The sequence below is a fragment of the Ptiloglossa arizonensis genome, chromosome 8 (assembly GCF_051014685.1).
Source record: "Ptiloglossa arizonensis isolate GNS036 chromosome 8, iyPtiAriz1_principal, whole genome shotgun sequence".
NCBI lineage: Eukaryota > Metazoa > Arthropoda > Insecta > Hymenoptera > Colletidae > Ptiloglossa > Ptiloglossa arizonensis.
In genome coordinates this window covers 6,112,319-6,138,040 of record NC_135055.1, presented here as the reverse complement: position 1 = coordinate 6,138,040, position 25,722 = coordinate 6,112,319, and the positions used below count along the sequence as shown (strand labels likewise).

At 42.5% G+C, this 25,722-nt stretch overlaps 1 protein-coding gene and 1 long non-coding RNA gene across 4 annotated transcripts in view; one reads left to right on the top strand and one right to left on the bottom strand.

Annotated features, from left to right (window-relative positions):
- LOC143150022 (uncharacterized) overlaps positions 1-25,722 on the top strand; it is a 113,868-nt gene that overhangs the window by 63,421 nt on the left and 24,725 nt on the right. For all 3 annotated transcript variants that reach the window (XM_076318011.1, XM_076318010.1, XM_076318009.1), the window contains exon 2: positions 21,759-21,966. In XM_076318011.1, the coding sequence (XP_076174126.1) occupies positions 21,805-21,966 (162 nt within the window). In that variant the 5' untranslated portion in view covers positions 21,759-21,804. The remainder of the gene's footprint in view (positions 1-21,758; positions 21,967-25,722) is intronic.
- Positions 13,411-25,722, bottom strand: part of LOC143150023 (uncharacterized) — a 58,059-nt gene continuing 45,747 nt past the window's right edge. Inside the window, exon 3 of the long non-coding RNA XR_012992916.1 lies at positions 13,411-13,510. This is a non-coding gene — a long non-coding RNA (uncharacterized LOC143150023). The remainder of the gene's footprint in view (positions 13,511-25,722) is intronic.

Genomic DNA, 25,722 nt, shown 5'->3' with positions numbered 1-25,722 from the left:
AAACATTCGAGTGTTCCCAAACTAAAATTTCTAAACATTCTGAACGGAGCAGTTGATCTTCAGAATTTGTTCGAGAATTCCTAACCTCTAATTTTTATTCTTCCAGACCAACCTACTTCGAAGACGTTAGAAAATTTCTAACCTAATTTAGGAATACTTTCCAATTTGTATTGCTCTCTCCATCTTCCCTTCATTCTCTTCGAACCTCATCTGCTGTTTCGAAAAATGGAATAACGAGACGAATGCGACAAAATGGCGGCACCAAAGTCCCAGAATGTCCACAGAATCGGATACTCGCACCATTGGTATTTCGTCAATGGATCGAGTTACGAAAAACTATTTACCAGTCGGAATACGTGACTGAAATTAGCGGAGGTGGAAAACTGTGAACGGTTCAACAACGGTTTCTAACGCGCCGATTACTGTTAGTCTGGGGGGGGGGGGGGGGTAGGCTAGCAGGCATCGAAGTAAATGGCGGGAATCCACGATGCTGGTAATTACGCTCCAAAAGAAACAACTTCCAGTCGTCAGGGTCTGTCAACGTCCCGACCCTTGAACCGCACGATCTCGTCGTTTTTTGCTCGTTTTTTCCCCGAGCACACACCGTGTACGTGAATTTTATAAACGCTCAGCGGGGGCCACATCGCTCGATAAACCATCGGCCACGATTCATTTCCCCAACTGGACGCAAACTGCTACGGAAGCGAAATAAATAAAATTATTACAGAGTGCGAATATCCTCTTCTCTCCACCCCAGCAGCCTATGGTATCCAAAATGTAATATTCGTGATAAACGCGTGCAATTTTTCACGGCGGTTTTTACAGGCCATAAACTAAAGTTACGTCGATACAGCGCGTATGTGTGTGTGTGTGTATCCTCTGTTGCAGATTTCGATAAATATTTTACGCGAGCCAAGTGGGAATAATTTATGCCGGTTGGCTGAAAGTCACGCCCGCGGAGAAAAATACAACGTTAATTCTCTGGTGGGGAATGCTAGGTGACACACAATTCGAGTGTAATTCGATTCTAACGAGGAGTTACGCCGTATGCTTTAAACAACCTGGCCCGTGGAAAACCCCTCTTTGTTCCCACTGATTATTCGAAACCTCCTTTCCGACCAGCCGGTAACGGAGTCGCGTTTCATTTTAACTATAATCCACGCGATAAATATTTATCCCCGTGTCGTAATTGCTCCTTCGCGCGTGGAAAATCCGAGCGTGAAAATAACGTTAACTGTTCGCGTGTTTTTTTTTTCTTTTTTTCTCTCGAGCGAACGTGTTATTGTTTTATGATATTCGCGCGTGAGAATTTACAACACGGTGTCAACTCGTTTCACCGTTTTTCCAACACGAAGGTAACCGTGTTGGACGAAGAGTCTCGGCCGCAACGAGAGACGGCGTCAACGCGTTAAATGGGTTTTGAATAAAGCCATCGGTAACCGTGCCAGCATACCGAACGCGTCACCTTGAAGCGTCACGAAGGAATTTCAGCCGGTCGCAAACCGCGACGTGGTCTTTCCGAGTCTGGTTCCCTCTGGGGCTCGCAGTTGGTCGTCTGGGATGCACGATGCTGCGCATCTCGCAGCTGCAGTCGTTTTCGCGGTTTTCGTCGCCCGACGAAAGCCGATAATGCCGTGTACGTATCGAGTTTAACCGAGTGACTCTCTTTCGGGCCGCAAGAATTATTACGGACAATCGATATTGTAACATTTTTCCAGTAAGAGGATGTATATGTAGTTTCGAGTCGGTTTCGTTCGATTGGTTAGTCACTCGCTTCTAGACGATTGGGTTTATGGATGAGTAACTGTCGATCATAGTCGTTCAATTGTAAATAATTGGTCTCAGACAATGTCGATCTTAGTTATTCAGTTATAAACAATTGGTCTTAGAGAATGTCGAGCATAGTCATTCAGTTGTAGACTATAGGTTATAGAGTTTTTTTTAGGTTTTGGATCACAGTCACTCAATTGTTAACAATTGGTCTCAGAGAATGTCGATCATAGTCAGTCAGTTGTAGACTATAGGTTATAGAGTTTCTTTTAGGTTTTGGCGGCGCTATTTTAAAGTATGTTAGAAAGGAGTGAACGGAAATAGGAAAAGGAAGTGGGGATAAGCGTTTCATCCCGGGCCTGCTAGTGGACTCGTCAGTAAGGCATCCTAGCAGGCCCTGCCTTATACGCCGGGACATTGGAAGATCGGTAAGAGGTCGTATATATAGCGATCGGAGCAGGTACGGGAACTTGCGGGAAACGGTTGGTGGTGAGTTTCCCTCTGGTGGCAAGCGTGGGTAGTGCCGCCACATAACCCCCTTGCCAGTGGTAAACGATACTTTGAAGTTCCGTCCTGATGTCCCAGTGGCGTAGGTATTTGTTCCGTAGTTCGGTTTGGCACAACAGGCACAGGAGGAGGTTGCCCAGAGCGGTGGAAGAGAAGAATGCTTCTTTTTCGTAGTAAGGCCCAGCTGCTGTCGATTGCGGAATACGCGTGGCGAGCATCGTTTGCTCAAGCCGCGTTTTCGCTTGTTGTCCGACGTTGATGCGTGCGCGTACCAGTATTTATGAAACGCATCGGTGTGGTCGGTGAATAATGTCGACAAGCTGCCTGCTGTCCTCCTGGGGTTGATCCTGATGGTTAGCCGGGAGTATAGCGTTCGTGTCGTCGCTGGCAGGTCGAGGAGTCAACCCTCGGAGAGGGGGATTTACGAAAAATCGGCCTTTACGTTGCGTTCCTTCCATCGTCTTGTGCTGCACCTGTACTGCTGCTGTGCTGTTGTCCAGAAGGTTGCGTTGGTTCTTAGACGGGGTCACCACTTTGGCGGCGCTATTTTAAAGTATGTGAGGAAGGAGCGAACGGAAATAGGAAAAGGAGTGGGGATAAGCGTTTCATCCCGGGCCTGCTAGTGGACTCGTCAGTAAGGCATCCTAGCAGGCCCTGCCTTATACGCCGGGACATTGGAAGATCGGTAAGAGGTCGTATATATAGCGATCGGAGCAGGTACGGGAACTTGCGGGAAACGGTTGGTGGTGAGTTTCCCTCTGGTGGCAAGCGTGGGTAGTGCCGCCACAAGGTTTTGGATCACAGTCACTCAATTGTAAACAATTGGTCTTATAGATTGTCGATCTTAGTCACTCAATTGCAAACAATTGGTCTTATAGATTGTCGATCTTAGTCATTCAGTTGTAAACAATTGGTCTCAGACAATGTCGATCATAGTCATTCAGTTGTAGACAATAGATTATAGAGTTTCTTTTAGGTTTTAGATCACAGTCACTCAATTGTAAACAATTGGTCTTACAGATTGTCGATCTTAGTCGTTCAGCTATAAACAATTGGTCTCAGAGAATGTCGATCATAGTCTTCAGTTGTAGACTGTAGGTTATAGAGTTTTTTCTAGGTTTTAGATCACAGTCACGCAATTGTAAACAATTGATCTTATAGACTGTCAATCGTAGTCACTCAATTGTAAACAATTGGTCTTATAGACTGTCAATCGTAGTCACTCAATTGTAAACAATTGGTATTATAGATTGTCGATCTTAGTCGTTCAGTTGTAAACAATTGGTCTCAGAGAATCTCGATCATAGTCATTCAGTTGTAGACAATAAGTTTTACAGATCATAGTCACTCAGTTGTAGACAATAGGTTTCATAAATTATAGTCATTCGGTTGTAGACAATAAGTTTTACAGATCATAGTCACTCAGTTGTAGACAATAGGTTTCATAAATTATAGTCATTCAGTTGTAGGAAATTGGTTTTGTAGCCTCTGAATTATAGTCATCCAATCGTAGACAATTGGGTTTATAGAGTCGATCATAGTCACTCGGTCACCTAATCTTATAATCGATTACAGTCACTTGGGTATTTTCAGTCTTATAATTAACCAGACCCTTGAACACCGCAGGGAACATGGTAAGTAGCTTGTAGTCAATTAATCTTGTACACTCACATATCTAGTCAGTCTAATGTGACTCTTATAAGTCAGTTGCAGGTCTAGTTTTGTAGCCATTTAATTTCACTTGTTACAATCCGCCAGTTTTTACAATCAACTACAATCCTACGATCGTACAATTGTTAACGATACGACCAGTCAATATTATCCAGACAGTATTATAGTAATTTGTGAACAGTGACACAATCAGCTGGTCGTTACATTCAATACTCCTGTTATCAAAAAAAGAGCTAATAATACAGTCAGTCGTGATCAGTTACTTTTACAATAACTTACGATCAATCAAATTTTAGCACTTGCACAATGAGTCGATTGTTTAGTATTTATCAGTCGGAAAAAGTAATTCACTCTTACAGTCAATCACAGCTACTCAGTTGCAGGAACTAGACTATACTCGCTCAGTTTTCATGTCAGAATGATCTAGTTTCTATCAACTACCTATAGTTATCCACAGTCTGTGGTAAATCACAGCCACTCAGTTGCATCAACTAGAGTGTACTCGGTCAGTCTTCATGGATTGATTGTTTAGTACTTAGCAGTCAGCTACAGTCACCCATTTTCACAATTAATCACAACCACTTAGTTACAGTAATTAGAATAATCTCGGTCAGTTTTCATGGCTCGATTGTTTAATATTTACCGTGGTTGGCTACAGTCATCCACTTCCATAATTAATCTTAGCCGGTCAGTTGCAGTAACTGGAGTACACTCGGTCGTTCTGTATGGATCAGTTGTCCAGGCTGTATCAGTCAGCCGCAGTTATCTAAAGTAGTCGTTTACAGTCACTTGGTTGCACTACCTCGAGTACACGTTGATCGTTCCCTCCTAGCCAGGAAGTTTCGTTGCATCGGTTACCATGGATCCAAACGATCCCGGTCGGTTTTAACAAGCCGGTTTTGCTATTCCGTATTTAGCAACGGGAGTAAACACGTCCAACAAATTGGTACTCGAAGTTGTTACGCAATCCTCCTGGCGCTGCACCTTCAATTTGAAAACGTCCTTTGTTCGAAAGTGTCGCAATTAGAAAGCAACGTCGTTAACCATCGGCCAGGTGGTTTTCGCGTTGTTGCAAAGGCGACGAGACGCCGCGAGACCGAGATTGTAATCCGTTGACCCCGCGGAACAAATTTGCGGCCTGCCGGCTACGTATCGCGAGCTGCAGTTTCCAACGCTCAATTGTTATTCCGAATTAAGGGGTCTCGCTAATTTTACGATCGCGTCGACGCAATTACGAATGAAAATATCAACGCGGCGCGCAGTCGGGGCAAACAATTGTTGCAGGGACGACGCGTGAGAAACGACGATCGTACTTTTCAAGTAGGAAGCTCGAACGAGCTTCAATTACGTTATTGCTTTTTCCGGCGCGCAAGCTTCCACCCGTGATCGCGCCTCGTTCGCGAAGCGGAATCAATTTCCTGCCCGACGTGCTCTAAGACCGCGTTCCCTTCTCCACACCTAACTGACAAGATTGAGAGCAATATCGTCAGGGGGAATACCAACGAATTAATTTTTCCTTGTTTACCAACCGACGAAATAATAAATACGTTGTTCTCGAGCTTGTTCGAGATTGTTTTCACTCGATTCAAATCGGTATTGAAATCTTCTCGATCCAATTTCAGATGTTCGTGGATTCGTTTGATCGTATATATATTCGAAAAAGAATTACATGTACAGTACGCGAACGAGAAGATTGCATCTGAAGTTTACAACGAGTTCTATACAATCGGTGGGTCATTTCCTCGATCGTGTACGAGACATTTTTGCTTTTACCAAGAGAGCAATAAATCCCCCACTTGTACTCGAGCAATCCTTACAAAACCTACACGTACAATACGCATGCGAGAAGATGGCATCTGAGATTATAGACGAGTTTTATTTCTCAAGCGGTTATCTCCACGAGCGTGTACAGAGATATTGCTTTTACGCGTGCTTGCGTTACGTTAACGAGACATAGAAAATAAATTTCATTATTCAATTTTAATAAAAGTTCTATAATAATTATAGGAATTAATTTTATTAAAGTTATTACGAAGAATAGATTAATTCAATTTAATGAATTAATTAGAGAAATAAATCAAAAATTTAAAGGGTATATTCCAATTTTTAGTACTAGATTCAATTTAATGAATTAATTAGAGAAATAAATAAACAATTTAAAGGGTAGATTCCAATTTTTAGTACCAGATTCCCTAGATTAGTACCCTCGTTCGAGCCCGTCGAAATTCTTCTTGAACGAATAGGAGCTGCCCGTGACCTCGGATGCAATCTTTCCGCGCGCGTACTGTACATCGCGTCGCGTTCACGACGAACGAATATTCTACGAACAGAATGTGACGGTTCATCGTGCTTGATACCGATTCTACGGTATTTTTCGTCGTTTTCGCGTCGCCTCGATGGGAAAGCGGCTTAACCGCGGTTTCATCTGGAACGTGGCGAACTAACGAAAGTCAAACGCGTCGGGCGGAATGGAGCTGGCTCGAGGCTTCGAATTCCAACGCGGCAAAATCCTCTTACGCGTCTACCGCGGCTACTTATCTGCCCTCGGAATCGTGTATCGTGATGGTGCTCCGGTGCAGCGCTTTCCTTGAAACGAGGCAGCTGCAGAACGATCGCGGCACGCTCGTTTGCGCCGCTCGGTTCGCTGAAAGTCTGAAAGTCAGCGAAGGCTACTCCGCTGGAGTACTATGAAACGCTTGTCGCGCGGATTCCACGCTTCGTGGTCGAGCGCGAATTGGCGCCCAGAGCGTTCGACGATAACGCGGACAAATTTGAAATTCGAGTCGCGGTAACGTTCTCGGATCGCACAGGGTGTCCCTGAGAACCCAAACCGCTCAATTATTCAAGTATGTGTATTTTTCATACGACTCGACGCGCGCACGATCGTTTCTCGTTTCGAGAACACGGTGACGATGGAAATTCTTGCGAGCGCGGCGCTTGGAATTTTTCAAGGTCGATTCCAAACGAAACATTTCGAGGTATATGTATCTTTTTACACGCGTTCTCCGGTGGATATCAAAATACACACCGTGACCTTGGAGTGACTTTAGGTATTCGAAGAAAGTATACAACTGTACCGAGTTCGGTTTTCTCTTCGTTCAAGCGCGTCGTGAAACATTTACCGATACGTTGATAAATTAGCTTCGTAATTAGACTGGTAATTACATACCAGTAATATGTTGATAAACATGATTGAGTATAGTCAATGTTTACCAGCAACGAGCTACCACTCCCGAATACAATGAATCGAATAATTAGGGCCTGTGTTCTTATTACGGTAGGAACGATTGAAAAAGGTCAAGCAATACGTTATTGGTCATTTTAAACAACGCATCGTAGCCTGGGGACATTGTTTTCAGTTTTTATTAAAATAAACAGTAAACACGTTTATTATGCTCGGAAAATTTTGTTTTAGAGTTGAAGGTCTGGAGACAGAATGGTGGGGATAGACGGTGACCTTGAACGGCCAATTAATAGTTCAATAGATAGGGCATCTTTAGAAGTTTCATGAAACGAAAACTATTCGAGATATCAATTTGAAACTTAGTACCGATATTTATACATATTTCGTTCGGTCGTTGAAATCTTTCCACAGGAAAATTTTTCATTGAAATTTTTCATCTGTAGAAGTGTCATCATGATACGAAGTACCAGGAATAAAGAATATAAAAAATTAACAAAATGACAGCGTGTTCAGCTGGCTCGCTTCTATCAACGAGTTTATCAATCGGTCAAGTCTGTGTCTCTGTTCTTGTAACACGTATTACATTTTTCAAATTCTGCACCCTCGGTTGTAAACGTTCTCCACACGATGAATATAAATTAAAATGCTCTCGAGCCCCTTTGTTCCCACGACGAAGCGACCACGTTTGACAGCTCGAAAAGGGAACCGCTCGTTAATTGGCCACGATGAAAGATAATTCCTCGTTTGCTACCGGGAGCGTCGATCTGCTTTTTCCATTCCCATCGTGTTTATCCTTCGACCGAAAAATTCTCCCGACACGCGTATTCGTAATTAATTTGGATAATTCATAGCGGAACGACGGAAATTTCGTTCGTTTGTGTTTTTAATTCCACCAGGGGGCAACGAGTACGGTTGAAAGGCAATTGATCGGCCGTCGAATTTGCCCGCGACACCGAGTTTTGTGAAGATCCATTGACTTCGAGTTCGGAAAATGTCAAAAGCAACCGGGGGGGCTTTTTGTTTCCGTCTCATACAATTACGCCGATCTCTCCCCTGTTTCGTTTCAGTTTTTCTGTTGAAATCGATCGGACCTGAACGCGAAACCCAGATGCTTAATTCCACGATTAATCGAGCACTCAAGTGTGCCAAGGTTCCGCGGTTTCATTCATTGGACAACAAAAGCGTATTGCCAGCGAGTATCTTTCATCGGCCAGGGGAGCCGTTTTGTTCGCCGAAAGCAGCTTCGAAGTGGGCTCGAAATGTTTGAATAATACGATACACGAATTATTTTATAGGTATTCGAATTCCACGAACAAACCTCGAATATCGTTACACGAATGATTGAACATCACTATTCGAGTGTTTGATTAGTCGAGTACACTAGTAGAATATTTGAGTTGAATATTAGCATGTTTGAGTAGAATATTAGAATATTTGGGTAGAATATTAGCATGTTTGAGCGGAACATTAGAATATTTGGGTGAGAATATTACCATGTTTAAGTAGAAGATTAGAATATTTGTGTAGAATATTAGCATGTTTGAGTAGAATATTAGAATATTTAAGTATTCGAGTAGAGTATTCGAATAGTCCAGTATTCGAGTAGAGTATTCGAATAGTCCAGCATTCGAGTAGAGTATTCGAATAGTCCAGCATTCGACAATTAATCGTATTTGAATAGTTCAGCATTTGACAATTACGTATTCGAGTAGAGTATTCGAATAGTCCAATATTTGAGTAGAGTATTCGAATATTCCAGTATTCGAGTAGAGTATTCGAGTAGGGTATTCGAATAGTCCAGTATTCGGGTAGAGTATACGAATAGTCCAGAATTCGAGTAGGGTATTAGAGTAGAGTATTCGAATAGTCCAGTATTCGGGTAGAGTATACGAATAGTCCAGAATTCGAGTAGGGTATTAGAGTAGAGTATTCGAATAGTCCAGCATTCGACAATTAATCGTATTTGAATAGTTCAGCATTCGACAGTTACGTATTCGAGTAGTTCAGCATTCGACAATTACGTATTCGAATAGTTCAGCATTCGATAATTACGTATTCGAGTAGAGTATTCGAATAGTCCAGTATTTGAGTAGAGTATTCGAATATTCCAGTATTCGAGTAGAGTATTCGAATAGTCCAGCATTCGAGTAGAGTATTCGAATAGTCCAGCATTCGACAATTAATCGTATTCGAATAGTCCAGCATTCGACAATTAATCGTATTCGAATAGTTCAGCATTCGACAATTACGTATTCAAATAGTTCAACATTCGACAATTACGTATTCGAATAGTTGAGCATTCGACAAATTACGCATTAGAACAGTCCAGTATTCGACAATTACGTATTCGAATAGTCCAGTGTTCGACAGTTACGTATTCGAACAGCCAAGATTTCGAATCTCGTACGCACCGTATTACAGTACTGAATACTCAAATATTCAAATAACTTTTGAATTCCAGTCCCTCTTTCGAGTCGAGCGACCGAAACACACTCGAGCTCCGGCTCGAGCGATTTTTCAGTCGGTTTGGCGCGGAAATAAATCTTCGTCGGTCGTCCTTATTCCCGCAGGAGCGGCGCGAGTGTCGCGCGATAAATCCGTCGCGAGCGTAGATCACCGACGGATCTCGCGGAACCGCGGCGAATCTGAAACGGTTAATAAGTTTCCAACTGCTCGCAGTTGGCGAGGGATCGTGTTATCGCGTTCTTCGAATCAGCCCGCATGCCAGGAGTCAACATCGAGCCGCGTCCTGGCCCTGACTCGTTTCTGCGAGGAAACGGTCCCTCCTTCTCCACGTTTCCTGTTCCCTCTGCTCCGCTCCGAATTCCCAGACGCTGTGCCGTTATGCACCAGCGGCTTTAATGTCCACAATTGACCGACAGACAGCAATTACGGTGACGAAAAGCTCCGAATCGCGCGCGAACTTTTCGCGTCGAATTTTCTAACAACGGGACAGTGTCGAGTTAACTTAAATGGTTCTTTCGTAAAGAATTTAAATAATCACCGTGTGCTTTGGCAATTAACGAGAGTACACTTCGGTCGACGAATAATTAAATATTTATGGATTTATCGATACTGTAGCTTTGTCTGCAATATTGAAATTTGTTGCGAGTGCAGCAGAACCTTCGTAGTTGCGGGAGAACAGAGCTGATAGTGCAAGTATCGGGATCTGTGCAATTAGTGAAGTGCGTGCATCTATCGGGGTAGCTGATGTAGTAATAATAAGACGTTCTTCGCAATAAATTCCCTCTACCTACGACCAATGTGCTATAGCAATCGTCTCTTACTATCGATTTGTTTTTTTCTCAAGCTTTTGTCTCACGTACAAGTATCGAGGTCACATCCAACGATGTTCTGCCATATGCAAATTTCTGCGACTGTACATTGTTTTCGAATAGATGTTTTTCCTCTTGTCTGCACCGTGTAATGAAGTTGTTCTTACAATTGTTATTATATTGTATTTATATTTTTCGGTTAAAAATGAGGACGAGACGTGGATTTCGTCGAGCGATATCACCATTGAGAAAGTATAGGAACTTTTTAAGTGTACTCTTTGGACTTTGACGTGCATAAATATTTTCGTGTAATCTTATCGGTACTATCTCATTGTAATGGCACGAAGAGATGACGTCAGTGGTAGATATAACCATAGACTCTATCTTCATAGAGTCTTCGTTCTGTTTACGTTTCCTGCCCATCCTTTTGTAAATTGTAGGTGTTTAGTGGCTGTTTATACTTAATTATGTTTATAAGATAGACAGTCTTCGCTCCTTTGTTCTACAGCCCTATAGCTGGTATGTGGTCTAGCTGTTATTATGGATCAGTCATAGTGGAACGTGAAATCGTTGGTTTTCTTACTATTATCGTTATCATTATCATTATCGTTACCATCTTTATCATTATCATCGTTACCATCACCATTACCATTACCATTATCATCACTATTAAAATTACCATTATACGATCATTATCATTATCATGTTGATGATAAGATGTTCCTTATTATCACTATTACTATCATCAAGACAGATCGTCGTAGTTTACAAGCACGTTAGGAAAAATCCTTCCCAGTCACCGTAGTAATTAATGAATCACCGACACCTGATCGTACTCCCTTGAAACCCGTTTTTCCAGCGATGACTTATCAACAGAAAAACCGCGGCCACTTTTTCAACGCTCTGGACTTCTCCAGAGTTCGCTGCTTTTGTCCTGCCGCTCCAAATGGGTTTTGGTCTCCGCCACTATACGGAGTCAAGTTCGTCCAACGAACAATAATTTGTTTTGTCTTGGTTCGTCGGAACACGTTTCTTATTGCCGTGAGAAACGAAAGAGCTTACGCAGGTTTCTGCGACGTAACTTCCACGAAGATTGATAGTCGGGCGTCTATGTTTCGATCGACGCCTGCTTTCGATAACCACGCTCGTCTCGAAGAAGATGCCTCAAGGGAACTTCTCCGTTCGAACTTCACTCTCTAACGAGTATACGAGGTGTAGGATAATTCAGTGTCAAATTTCATTCTTTCTCGATCCGATTGAAATTTCTATACGTCGTCCGGAATTGCAAACGAAGCCCAAAATTAGCCACTTACACATAATTTCGAAACTATGTGTAAATTGCAAAAAAACTACACGCTGAGATCAAGATCAATGAATTCGAATATCTCGAAATGTGCTTTTTGGATTTGTTCCTCGAAATTTCTCAACGAAGGGTAAATACAGTTTGAAAGAAATGCAAGAAAAGAGATTTATACTTGGATGTATCTCTAGAAATTTGACCCAGAAAGTCGACCGTTTTCCAAATCTCAAGGAACGACACAACCTTTTAAACGTTACCGAATCTTACGATATACGTAAATACGGATGATCTCTGGTAACGTTTAAACACCCGATAAGAAAAGTTTCCGTCCAATTCAGGGCACGCTTTCTACTCTCGAAATTCGATGAGCGTCGTTCGGGGCGTCCTCGAGCCGCCGTGGTCGAGCGTCTCCGGCGTCGATTCGATTCGCGGGACTTTCCACGAATCGGTGATACCAGCCGTGAAACGCATCAAACCGAAGACTGCTCGTTACAATACGACTTTTCCGGGCGCGTTTCGTGGAGCGCATTGAAGCGGACCGGTGGCTCGAAACAATACGACGACGCGTCAATCGAGTTTGTTTCCTTGGGTTCTGGGGCCGCGTCACCTTTGTGGAATGCCACGGCAAGGTCTGCCTTTCTGACTTTGTGCCCCTCGACGCAGAAAACAGAGGCGTGGGAGAAGCCGAGCGGGCCGCTTGGTGGGGGTAGCGGCGAGGAGTGGGAGTAGCGGCGAGGAGTGGGAGTAGCGGCGAGGAGTGGGAGTAGCGGCGAAGAGTGGGGGTAGCGGCGAGGAGTGGGGAGACGGAACGTGACGCGAGGAGGGGAGACTTCGACACCAACGAGAGACCTGCCCCGTAAATCATGACCGGTCAAAGTACGGAAGCGTGAAGTTTTACAAACGAGAGATAGCTGTGTATCTGCCCTCGCGTGCATCCCGACGATCGACGCGTGTTTACGCCTATGGCCTCGTGGCTCAATTTGTTTTCTTGGAACGCCGCGAACAAAGCGACGGATCTACGAATCTTTCGTTGGTATCCATCGAACGAATCAATTTTTCGATTATTCGAACGTCGATTTTGTTGGAATTGGATGCACCGATGGTATTTCGATGTTCTTTTCGATTCCACGCCTTTGTTTACGAGAAACGCAGCGGAAAGAAAGCCCGGTCGTGTCGGTCCTCTTGCCCAAAATTCTGCGAATAATTATTGCACTATGTATATGGGATTTATTTAATCTGACACGAACATGACGTATTTGTAAACTGGAATTTAATATTATTGTAATTGGTAGGTATGTTGTATTCGGTTTGAGGAATTTCTGTGTTTATTGTATCGACTCGTTATTTTTCTGTTAATAATATTTGTGTTAGACTTTGCGAGAAGAAAATATATGTACAGAGTTGTGTAGAAGGAGGACTCGGTTGCGCTGCAATTAAACCTAACCTATAATTGTATAGAGGGACGAGAGACAAAGAAAATGAGGATAATTGCAATAAAAAAGGAAGAACTGAAGATAAAGGAGAACGAAAGTTGCGGATAAATACAGGACATGGCTTTAAGAGGCATTGTTTACTTAATGCACGAACGTTTTGACCTGAATTTTTGGTACTCCTCAGTACGATTTAAACAACAGTATTTTATTCGATATAAAGTTAAGAAATATGAATAATACGAAGAACATCATTCGGAATATTAGTGTAAAATAAAATCATGTAAACGGTATGAAATATAACTCACCGCTAAAGTACAGGTCCTTGTCAAATGATCCGCTTACAGTTTTGTTTTCCTCGTATCTAAATTCTCTAAAGAAATATAAAAAAAGAAACATTTTTTTCACATTAAGGACACAATGAAAATTAACAGTTCGATAAATAAATACATAATACACGCAAGCATGGACGGAGAGAATTGTATTCGTGCGAAACTCCAATTTTATTCGTTCGTTACACAATATTCAGTTCCACGATTAAAATTTCAATTTACTTTCGACAAGTAACGAACATAAAAAGTCATTTTTATTTTTTCATCTGTGATTCGAGATTCGTATCCACGTGAAAAATTCGATCCGTCGCAATGTGCGAAAGTTTACACAAGATGTCGCAAGATTTCCGCGTGAACGTGTAAAAGTAAAAAGTTAGGTTAGAAAGCAGCGATTATTCAGAAGGAGGGTTTCAACCGTGAAATCGACGTTGTATTCCGTGACCAAACATCGAAGAGAACGCTCGCCCGCGGGAAAAAGCAAAAGTTACCGTGAAATTCGCCGCGTTACGCGGAAAAATCGCTCCGGTTATGTCGGTCCGCACGATGCGCGTCACGCGGCCGATCTCGGTGCGACACGAGAGGGACTGTCCCGAGAGGGAGATTGCTTCGTTGCCCTTTCGGAGAATTTCTTCCGGTTCATGCATAAATAAATAAAGCTGCGAATCGAGAACGACGATGAACGTTTTGTATGCAAATTCGGAGCGCCTTCGGTGTTCGGTTCCTGGGCGACCGCGGTTACTAAATTTCGTCGGTGACCGTTCACGATCTTAAAGAACCCTCTCCCTTGGAGCCAGCCATCGAAGCGTAAGATATTTCTTTCGAAGATTCAATCGTGGAGTAGCTTCAAAGAAATTTCCCTCTCCCCTCATGCATAATAGATAAATGCAACGATGACAACGCGGCGTTTTGTTTGCAAATTCGAAACGTAACCAACCGTCGCTGGTCCCCTACGCGCGAATCTTACGAAGTACACTTGGCTCCGTGGCAATGAACGAGATCGTGTTTCATCCGCGAGTAGCGCGCCAAGAATTTGAAATGATTTCGGCTCGACGCGGTCGACGACCCGCTTAACCGTCGAGGATAGGCCCCGCGTATAGAGATCGATTCACGAACCTGTTCCTACGAATTCTTTAATCTCGAGGGCCCCTAGAGCTCGTCTACTTTCTCTTATTCATCACCGTGTGCACGCAACAAGGACGCGGTACATCTTACATCGAATTCGGGGATTTGAATTTCAATCCCAGCCGTCTCGTTTACTCGACGAAGAGAAACCAAGGAACGATCCTTTGATTATAAATTCGAGGGAAAGTCGAGCGTCCCCCGGGTGTAGATTCCACGAACGTGGAACGCGATACGATCTCCCATCTTTCGTGATATTTCGTAGCTTTCGAATACACCATGGGCGAACGAACCCATTCTCTCGAGGTGTGTCGAATTTATCATATCGGATTTCATGCGTTTTAAATTAGAATGGACGCCTGAATTAGATTCTGTGAGCGTGCGTCGAGTGCGTACTATGTATAGTCCGCGCGTCGAAAGAATGCACGCGGTCGTATTCGTGGAGATTAGGGCTCGCAACGGGGAGAATTTTTTCTTTTTCGAATTTTTACCGGTAATTCGATGTTTCGGTGACGTCACGGTACGATTTACTGGTAATTTTATCGGGAATAAATAATGTATAATATACTTTGCAACTCTGGTGAGTCACATGCCATTGCGTCTAAACGGTTCGGTCACGCTCTTTGTTATCCAATTGCTCGTTCGATTGTTCGCTTTGCATTATTGCGCAGCCGATCGCTGCCACGAATCAAATGTATGAATATCTTCGAGAAACTGAACCATTCTATGAAAATTCAACCCTAACGCAACATAGAATACAAAGTATTCACGAACAGAAAAATATTTAATATATCAACAAGCATAGAATTCAGTTTTCTCTGTTCGCGTAATATTTGATCCGAATTTTCATCAATTTCATTTCTATGAATATAATTTTTATATCAAATATTCGTTCTCTTCTATTTCCAATACTGTTAATTTCCTTGGATATGAAATCCAAATTTCTGTAAATTTGCGCTCACTGGTGGATATATCGTGTTTAAAAAATTAAAAAATATTTATTCCCTCGAAATAACGAAATACGTATCCAACCTTGTTTCAATTTTAAAACGATTTTAAAACGGTAAAATTGCAAACTCTGAAGAAAATTACAAAAAAAAAACGACGATTCGTAAACAATAGGAATCTTGAATTTTCCTTCGGAGTGATAAAATTTTTTTTCACCTCTTGTAAAATGTTACGCCATTCTTCCGCGCGATTGTAAACTTGGAAGAAAATTAAGGAAAATTGACGGCGTCTATCATCGTTTCAGCAACAATCGCGCAACTCGCTACGATGTTTCCGCTCGACGATCGGAAGCGAGATAGCTGACGCAACGTCCGTGTACGGTGTTCGATCGTGAACGTGATCTTGAGGGGTGGCGCGCGTGTGTGCACGCGAGCGGCAAGCACGCGGTCGAACGCACGCCTGTCGAAACGCACGCCCGTGCACGCGTCATTAATTCGCGTGCAATCGACAGGTAGCGGCAAGGCCGCAGCAGCATCGAACAGTCCGAGCTTGGATCGTTCGACCGGGAGGATTATCGTTCTCGCGAAGAGGAATGCGCAGCCTGTCATCGTCCAGCCGGACGGATCGCGAGAATTTTTCTTCGAGATGCTCGTGGAAGTTCGAGGGGCGGAATAAATGCGAGAAAAGTTTCATGGAAACTGATTAAACGAGGCTGTTACGACTTTCCCGAACTGAATTCATTACGTTCGTCCCGAGGATAAATTATCAAACCCGGGGGATGTTCTCGTTCGAAACGCGATTATTCGCGTGGATATTTAAAATTTAATGTAACGAAAAGTACAACACCTGGACGCTCGAAATTTGACACGCGCGTGCACTAGTATCTCGAGAAGGTGTGGAAAAAATATTGTGCAATTGTATCTTCTATTTTCGAAGTTCGCGTATTTCTTATGGGGCATTGAGAAATATTCGGCGGTTGTTACGATAGAACTTGCGCTATTTGTATTAATATAATTTGTTAAGAGCGTACCTTAATAGAGACTGAAAAACTGAATCGAAATGGAAGAATACATTTTTCTCGTGCACGTCTTCGTTTCGGAGAAAATCGCTCTTGAGAACGTTCGGGGCACGTGATCAGCGAAACGCCGCGCGCGCGCGCCAAACAGTTTTCACGGTGGTTTTTCTCAAAACCGGAGCCCCGTATCGGAAAAATTTACTGCACATTTTCGATCGGTTTTTTCGCGCGGAATCGGCTCGGTTGGGGAGAAACAGCCTTGACCTTGGCGGTGTCCGTTAAACGCGCGTTACAAGTCCGTAATCAGAGTCAGGCTGCGAGGCATTCACGAGCTCCAATTCCCATCGAGGCTAATTTAATTCTCGAATCGGAATACCGAAGTCTTCACGCTCTCCGTTTACTCTCTGCCCGAGTAATCCCGAGTTAATGAAGACGTTCAGCCCGCGAAACCGTCGTAGACGAGATTCCATCGCCGTGGATGGAACGCGAGGGATGTAACGGGTCGTCCAGATTGGAAACGGTACTTTATTTCTGGTCGGCGTGTTCGCGGCTCTCATGCATGTTAATGCCCCGCTGGTGTCGCCACGGTTCTTCGTCCTTGGCGATTTGCGTGTAAGAGTTGAGCAGTCTTCGGAACGCTCTCGTCCTTCGTCCTGGAAAATTAGACGCGCCGGCGACTCGCCGATGGGCAACTAGTTTGTGGAATCTGTCGAGTATTCAGCTAGTTGTGGAACACTGACGCGCCGCTTTCACGGAACCAGTGATGTAACAAGCGTGTCATAGAGGCCGACCTTGACTGCTCTTTTTCTCGCCTCGAAGTCGTCTCTGGATCTATTAGAGTAGCCACCAACGGAGGTACAGTTGACGGAACAAATACGGTGATCAACTCGAACGGGAACTCAGTGCGTAGAATAAATAAATAAATAAATATATATATATATCGTTTCGAGTGTGTAAAAAATACATCCTTTCTCCGGAATTTGTTCACTATACATACTCTCTTCTGGTTTTCGTGGTTCAAGGATACAGTCCCGAAGAACGATTCAGAACCTTTTTTTCCACGCTGGAAAATATCGAACGTTACAGGATACATTTTACGTGGAAATGAAAATTTCTCTTAAACCTGTATAACGTCTGGTCTGTACGCTCGCAAAAAATTTATTCGTTTCTCGGCCGTAAAATAAAAACATTCGATGAAAAAAGCTCGCAAGACCGCTTCTTTTCGCGTAGAACGAGTAAACAACAATTTTAGCGAATTTTTGTCTCGCGATTTAAAACCGAGTTTAAATTTCGAAACGGAGTAAAAAAAAAAAAAGAAAAGAAAAACAATCACCGCGCAAACAATTTCCTTTTTCTGCATTCTCGAAAATTTTTTTTTATTCTTTCCCGACTGCGCAGCATTATTGCAATTGGAATATTTCAGCCGCGAGTTTTCCTTCTCTTTCGTTTCGTCGACAATCGTCGCGCGATACTTCGCCACGATTCTATCGGTGTTCGTAGCATCGATAAACTGATTATTTGAATTTCGTGCAGGTTTCGGGGCACCGCGTCCCACTTATGGCGAGTATTCGAACTCCCTTTCCGCGCTGAAATGGGAACGCCCAGAACTTGGACACAGTATCTCCTCGTTCCAGCGCGATGTTACCGCGGGTACCCGAGGGAGGAAATGAGGCAATTAATCAGCCGAGTGAATCCGTCTGTCGCGTCCCGTGGAACGCCAGTAGGGGGGTATAAAAAGGGAAAAGACGAGCAACGAAGGAAAAAGGAGGAAAATTTAATCAATGTTTACGTTGCCTCGCGACTCGAGCGCGGAGTAACGTCGTCGTTTGTCTTGTAACCGGGAAACGTTCAACCCGCGAAACTTTCATTTAACGGACGAATAAATCCATTCATTCGTTCGGCAGAACTTTCCGCGCTAATATTCCGTTCCGCGGTCGTGATTATTCGTTATTTGCCGCGCGTCGACGTTCATTTTCGTCACGGTCGTTTCCGTGTCCCCGTAAATCGAATCAGGATGTTTTCTCCGTTTCCCGGCCAGTGTCTTTTCCGAAGCGAGCGGTGGGGGTCAGGCTGGACAAGTCGAGAGAACGACTTCTCGTGTAGATTTCTTCGAAGGCGTCACGATCGCGCGACGAGAAGTATCGCTTGCTAATGTCGAGGGTCGGCTGATACGCCGCCGGATAAAAGCGAGACCGGAAGCGAGGCAATTATTCAGTCGAGCGGCCGGCTCGGGTCAATTGTCCCGATTGCGTCCGTGGTGGCCACTGTCGACAGGAAAGCATGCTCGCTCGCATTAACCCTTTCGATGCTTTGGATTCGTATGCAGTTCGTATTCCAACGACTCCAGATACGGAGCGAAGAATTCTACGGGATGTTCCACGTGACGCGATACTTTTCGAGAGAACGAGAATATTTTCTGGAAGGTGAACATTGTACGGAAATATTCTGCGCGAGAAACTAAATCGAAAATGTAGAAGGAGAATTTTTCGCACGAGGCGTCGTTTGCGAGAAAATCGATGTTGAAAGTAGAGCGCGAAGTTCAAAAGATGTTCAATGTTGACTTCCTTCGAAAGGAAACCTTGCACGAGAAAACTTTATTCCACGGTTTCCATTCATTTTTGTGCTTGAAATCATATATTGTAGATCATTTCGTAAAAATGTTGTTCTTTGTTAATAATTTTGCACAAAACGATACTATTCGCGTGAAAAATTGAGTTGGACAGGCGGAATGAAAGTTTCGTTTTACAGAGAATCTCAGTTAAACATTCACTCGAAGCTTTCATTTTCCTCTGGTACGGAAACTCCGCCAAAAAATTTTATTGTACTTTTTTCCTTCAGTTCTTCGCTAAAAGTGAAAACCGATGAGTAAAAGTGTGGAATCCGTCACCGTGGGACTTTACTTACTTTCCCAAATTTCCTCGATATTTTTTCTATCGGAGAAGTCGGTATATGAACCAGGTGAGAAAGTTAAGTACCAGAATCGTACAATCGCGTTGAAAATGAAACTTTTTCTAGCATTCGTCTACAGGATGGTCTCTCGTTTTCCCGGTGGTCGCGCATAGAGAAAGAAGTCCTCCAAGGTGGAAAAGTTTTCAGCAGGAAGTTCACGCGGGAGAATAAAAATCGCGAAAAACTTCCGGGTACGGCGCGTGAGGATTTCGTGAATTTCAAGCGTCTTCCTTTCCGAAGCTGGTAAAAGAAATTCCAGAACGTGACCATCCTCGCCGCGGAGGAGATTTTCAAAAACTAACCGACCGTGTTCCCACGCTAGAAGCGCTCGTATTTTTCCCACTGGAACGGTAAACTACTTTCCAAAGGAACTTCGCGTTCCATGAACGAGGATGAAAGCACTCGACGATCTCGATAAAATGCTCGCTATTAACGAAGTTTGTCAATTTATTCGTCGGATTCTACCGATACTTTTCTGTTAATTATATACCTCACGATGGTTCGGCCACATCGTTCGGTTTTTAAAACGAAACATCGCGGGATACATTTCTCGAGATTATTTTAACTTTTTAACTGCCGCGGTTGAATATACTCCGAGCGCGAGTAATAATATTATTCTGGACGCTCCGGTTAAAGAAAATACCAGCTGTATAAACTTTTTTACTTTTGAGAACAATTTTTGTATCTCTTTTTACTTTCTTCTTTAAGTTTCGCCCGTGTTTGTAAATGTAAATATTCGAAAATAAAGTGCGACGTTGATTCAATATGGAGATTTTTCCAGCCATTGATTGATTTACCAGCGGAAAGATTAATATGGTATAGTTTAAAATTCAGTTGAGAAATAATTGTTAATCGTCTGGAAGCACGTCTTTAGACGATGAGGAAGCTCGTGAAGTATTGAAGATTAAACTCATTTCTGGGCTTCCGGAGACCGGAATTTATGCATCCCGTTCCAATCAAACTTCGTTGCAAAGAACAACGTTTAACAACAAAGCCTCGTTCCGTGTTGTAATAATTTATAGCTATATTCTTCGTTAAACTTCACCATGTTTCGCGAGCACTCTTCCCCTAAGGGTACGTGGTAAAGGGAACGAGATGTTTAATTATCTTTTTATCTCGCCCTTGAGGTGCATCGTGAGATTGCGTTTCAACTGTGCTCCATGAAATTTACTAGCTACGCTATGGTGCATACAGGGTGTTTCTAAGTTAAAATATCAAACTTGGCCAACAGTTCCACGAGGAAGAATAGAAACAAAAGTTTTCTTTGTAAATGGAGCTCCAAAAATATTTTACTAAACAAGAACATTAAATTTTAACAAGAATATTGACCATATCTATTTAATCGAAATTAGATCTCAAGTATCGATGTGATATTTTTAATAGAAGAACAGTGAAAGAACTCTTTTTTATTTTATTTCAACTTTCAAAAATTATTCTCGGACTTACAATATTACAACAATTTTTAAGGGTCTTCAGTTTTAATCACAGTCCGATTATTTAATTTCAAATCCTGCCGATTGTATAACTCTTAAACGGGTATATCTATAATTTTCTATAATTTTTTTTCCGAGAAGATATAATCGGATCAGAATGAAAATTAACAGACATACACTTTGTGCATATTACTTTCTCGAAATAATTTTCTTTTGTGAATGGCTTTTTCTCTTAACGAATGGCTGCTTCGACAAAAATAATAGATCATCCACAGACTTCCATGACTTCGCCAAGTTCACAAATTTCGTTAAAAATCATTCCAAAAAAATACTCCCAAGATCTCCACCAAAGAATCATTGTCACTTAAAAAATTACCCGATTGCCCTCTCGGTGTTCTCGACTCGCGAATTACATTTTCAAAACGCAAAAACTAGAGATAGACGAAACCAGCGTGCTCGTGCAATCGAGGAGATTTGGGATGTGGAGGTTCAGGAAGTTTGCACCGACCGCGTACCTGCAATTCCGTGCCGAATCCCGTTACAAACTACTTTCGCTCTCCGAGCGCGCGCCGTAATTCGCTAATTAAACTAAATTGCGCGAATCGGGCGAAAACGTCGTGCGGGAATTTCGGGGGTTCTGGTCACCCAAGAGGGGCAGGGGACAGGGGTTAGATGGTGTATCTCACACGGTGTATTTGGAGTAACGCCTCCCGGGAGGATGACGGTGTAGGAGGAGCGGTTCTCCTCGGCGCGCACGTGCGCCGCGAAACCTCCGTTCACCGCTCCAAGAATCGGACGATTACTATTTCACCTCTTTCCTTTCAGGGCGATGATGTAACGGGACTTTCGCTGTCGCTGCAGTGAAGCAACGATGTCCACGCAATGCAGCCGCTTCGTGCAGAACGCCTGGAAGAAGGAACTCTGTTCGAACTGCTTCAAGCCGCGAGAGGAGCACACGATGCCGGAAGAGGCATTCAGGCTGAACATCGGCAGGGCTTTGACGCACGTCAAGACTGATAATCTTAAGATACAGGTACGGGGAACGTTTGGGGTCGACGTTGACACGGTAGTTGGGGTCTGTTTTTTTAGGAGAGATTTTTGTAGTTTTCTTCGCATCGATTAAGTCTTGGTACTGGAGGAACGAAACGTGTAAGTTTGAGCAGTTGACTTTGAGCCACTTTTAGAGAATGAAAAGTTTGTAATTTGAGGATTGGAGCACAATTCGTGGAAGAGGCTTGTGCATTTTTGTTCGCATCGATTAAGTCTAGGTATTGTAGAAAAGAAAAGAGTAGATTTGAGCTGATAATTTTAAGTCACTTTTACAAAATAAGAGGATTGTAATTTAAGGATTGGGGCACAATTCGTGGAAGGGGCTTGTGCATTTTTGTTCGCATCGATTAAGTCTTGGTACTGTAGAAACGAAACGAGTAAGTTTGAGCAGTTGACTTTGAGCCACTTTTAGAGAATAAAAAGTTTGTAATTTAAGGATTGGGGCACAATTCGTGGAAGAGGCTTGTGCATTTTTGTTCGCATCGATTAAGTCTTGGTACTGTAGAAAAGAAAAGAGTAAGTTTGAGCAGATAACATTGAGCCACTTTTAGAGAATGAAAAGTTTGTAATTTAAGGATTGGGGCACAATTCGTGGAAGAGGCTTGTGCATTTTTGTTCGCATCGATTAAGTCTTGGTACTGTAGAAACGAAACGAGTTAGTTTGAGCAGTTGACTTTGAGCCACTTTTAGAGAATAAAAAGTTTGTAATTTGAGGATTGGGGCACAGTTTGTGGAAGAGGCTTGTGCATTTTTGTTCGCATCGATTAAGTCTTGGTACTGTAGAAACGAAACGAGTAAGTTTGAGCAGATAACATTGAGCCACTTTTAGAGAATGAAAAGTTTTTAATTTAAGGATTGGGGCACAGTTTGTGGAAGAGGCTTCTATTCTTAAGATTGCATCGATTAAATCATGGTATTGTAGAAAAGAAAAGAGTAGATTTGAGCTGATAATTTTGAGTCATTTTTAGAAAATAAGAGGATTGTAATTTAAGGATTGGAGCACAGTTCGTGGAAGAGGCTTCTATTCTTAAGATTGCATCGATTAAATCATGGTATTGTAGAAAAGAAAAGAGTAAGTTTGAGCAGTTGACTTTGAGCCACTTTTAGAAAATGAAAAGATTGCATTTTAAGGATTGAAGCACAATTCGTGGAAGGCTTGTACATTTTTGTTCGCATCGATTAAGTCTTGGTACTGTAGAAACGAAACGAGTAAGTTTGAGCAGATAACTTTGAGCCACTTTTAGAGAATAAAGAGTTTGTAATTTGAGGATTGGAGCACAATTCGTGGAAGAGGCTTCTATTCTTAAGATTGCATCGATTAAATCATGGTATTATAGAAAAGAAAAGAGTAGATTTGAACTGTTAATTTTGAGTCATTTTTAGAAAATAAAAATATTGTATTTTAAGGATTGGAGCACAGTTCGTGGAAGAAGTTTGTGCATTTTTGTTCGCATCGATTAAGTCTAGGTATTGTAGAAAAGAAAAGAGTAGATTTGAGCTGATAATTTTAAGTCACTTTTACAAAATAAGAGGATTGTAATTTAAGGATTGGGGCACAATTCGTGGAAGGGGCTTGTGCATTTTTGTTCGCATCGATTAAGTCTTGGTACTGTAGAAACGAAACGAGTTAGTTTGAGCAGTTGACTTTGAGCCACTTTTAGAGAATAAAAAGTTTGTAATTTGAGGATTGGGGCACAGTTTGTGGAAGAGGCTTGTGCATTTTTGCTCGCACCGATTAAGTCATAGTATTATAGAACAGAAAAGAGTAGATTTGAGCAGTTAACTTTGAGTCACTGTTAGAGAATAAAAAGTTTGTAATTTAAGGATTGGAGCACATTTCGTGGAAGATGTTTGAATATTTTTCTCTTATTGAGAGTCAAGTCGTACGACTATAGAAAAGAAAAGAGTCGTCTTTAAAAAATCTTAAATCATCTTTGGAAAGTAAAGAAATTGATAATCTAAGGAGAGATAAATGAAGATGATAAGTTTGGAATGCAAGTAGGTAGCAGAAACAATATTGTTGTTGTAAGCAAATAAGATGAAGTTGAATTGAAAACCATAAAGAATAAGTAATAAATTGTGTAATCAAAATAAATTTTTTTGAAACTATTTCTACCAATTCGCAGTGTAATTATTGTTCTCTGCTGTGCGACAATATTCGAAAATATTGAGAAAAGAAAACGATTAAAATATTTAAATATAATAGCTATAGTTGATCGTGTAGAAGTCGTGCACAATATTGTGTATGTACAGTTAGGAGCAAAAAAGAATGCTTCTTACCTACACCAGGTTCACCAGTAACATAGCAAGGATTCTAACCCCAACACTAGTCGCTAGATGACACTCTTTGTAGGTATTGCTTTTTCCGTAAGTAACGCGTAAGAAAGAGTAAACATTTCGAGTGAAGGGTCTCTGTTCCTCCTCGAATCGTTCTCTTTAACTTCAAATTCTATATTGACACCTGGGTACATCGATACAAGCTCCAGAAAGTGTTTGCCCCTTGCCATTTCTAGGTCCTACCCTAATAGAGAGGATTATACGACAAAGCTCGATCCGAGCCTCGGAGTAGAGAATCGTGTTCAATGTCAAGGTCCAGGATTCAAATTTCCGTGAATGAAAAAAATTGTCCCCACCTTCGCGGTTATTTTATAAAACGAATTTCTCGGAGTGTTAGCTCAAGCAACGTCTCAGAACGTGTTGAAATCTTCGTTCGTTCCGAGCCACGGTACAAGCTCCATAAACTCTAATGAAACCGTATTGCGGAGTTTATTCACGCGACAGTGGAATAAGAAAGAAATTGCCAGATGCGGCTGGGAAAGGGAAAGTAACGGGGCAAAAGTTTCGAGAAATTGCAGGATGGAGGAGCGGCGGTCGCAATTTTCCTGTTGAGCGTAAAAAGTCCATTGGACATCGGTGTAACATACATTACAGTTCGCGCAGTTGCACATAAATTCTCTTCTTACCGCGCGCCGGGGGCATCCCCGACGAGCGGGAGCATGCACCGGGTCTCTAAGCGCCAGTCCCTTTTACTCGGACGACCCAGTTTTACAAACTTGATACGGCGATCAATAATGCCGCGCGATTCGTGGCAGAGAAGTTCGTAACAATTTTCCGACCGGGGGGCAGTCATCCTCGTCGGCAGTGCCACCTGAGCCTATCGGTGTCGATGAAACGACCCGTGTCAACAGTAGAGCACAAAGGTGGATGTTGAATGCTTTGGGATATCGATCGGGGCCTTGACGATCGTAAATATCAAGAGGTGGATGTTCAAAGAGGGATCGACGGGACGTTGATGATTTCTGGGTCGAAGAATGTATAGACATATTGACGGGGTCGATGTTAAAGGACGTATCGACAATATGTTGATGTCAAGGAATGGATCGATAACACGCGTTGATGGTGTCGATGTCAGAGATGGTATCAAGAGAATGTTCACGATGTGAATGTTGAAAAGGGTATCAACAGGATGTTGAGGATGTCGAGGTAAAGGATACATCGACAAATTGTTGATGGTGTTGATATCAGAGAAGGTATCAAGAGAATGTTCACGATGTGAATGTTGAAAAGGGTATCAACAGGATGTTGAGGATTTCGAGGTAGAGGATACATCGACAAATTGTTGATGGTGTTGATATCAGAAAAGGTATCAAGAGAATGTTCACGATGTGAATGTTGAAAAGGGTATCAACAGGATGTTGAGGATGTCGAGGTAGAGGATACATCGACAAATTGTTGATGG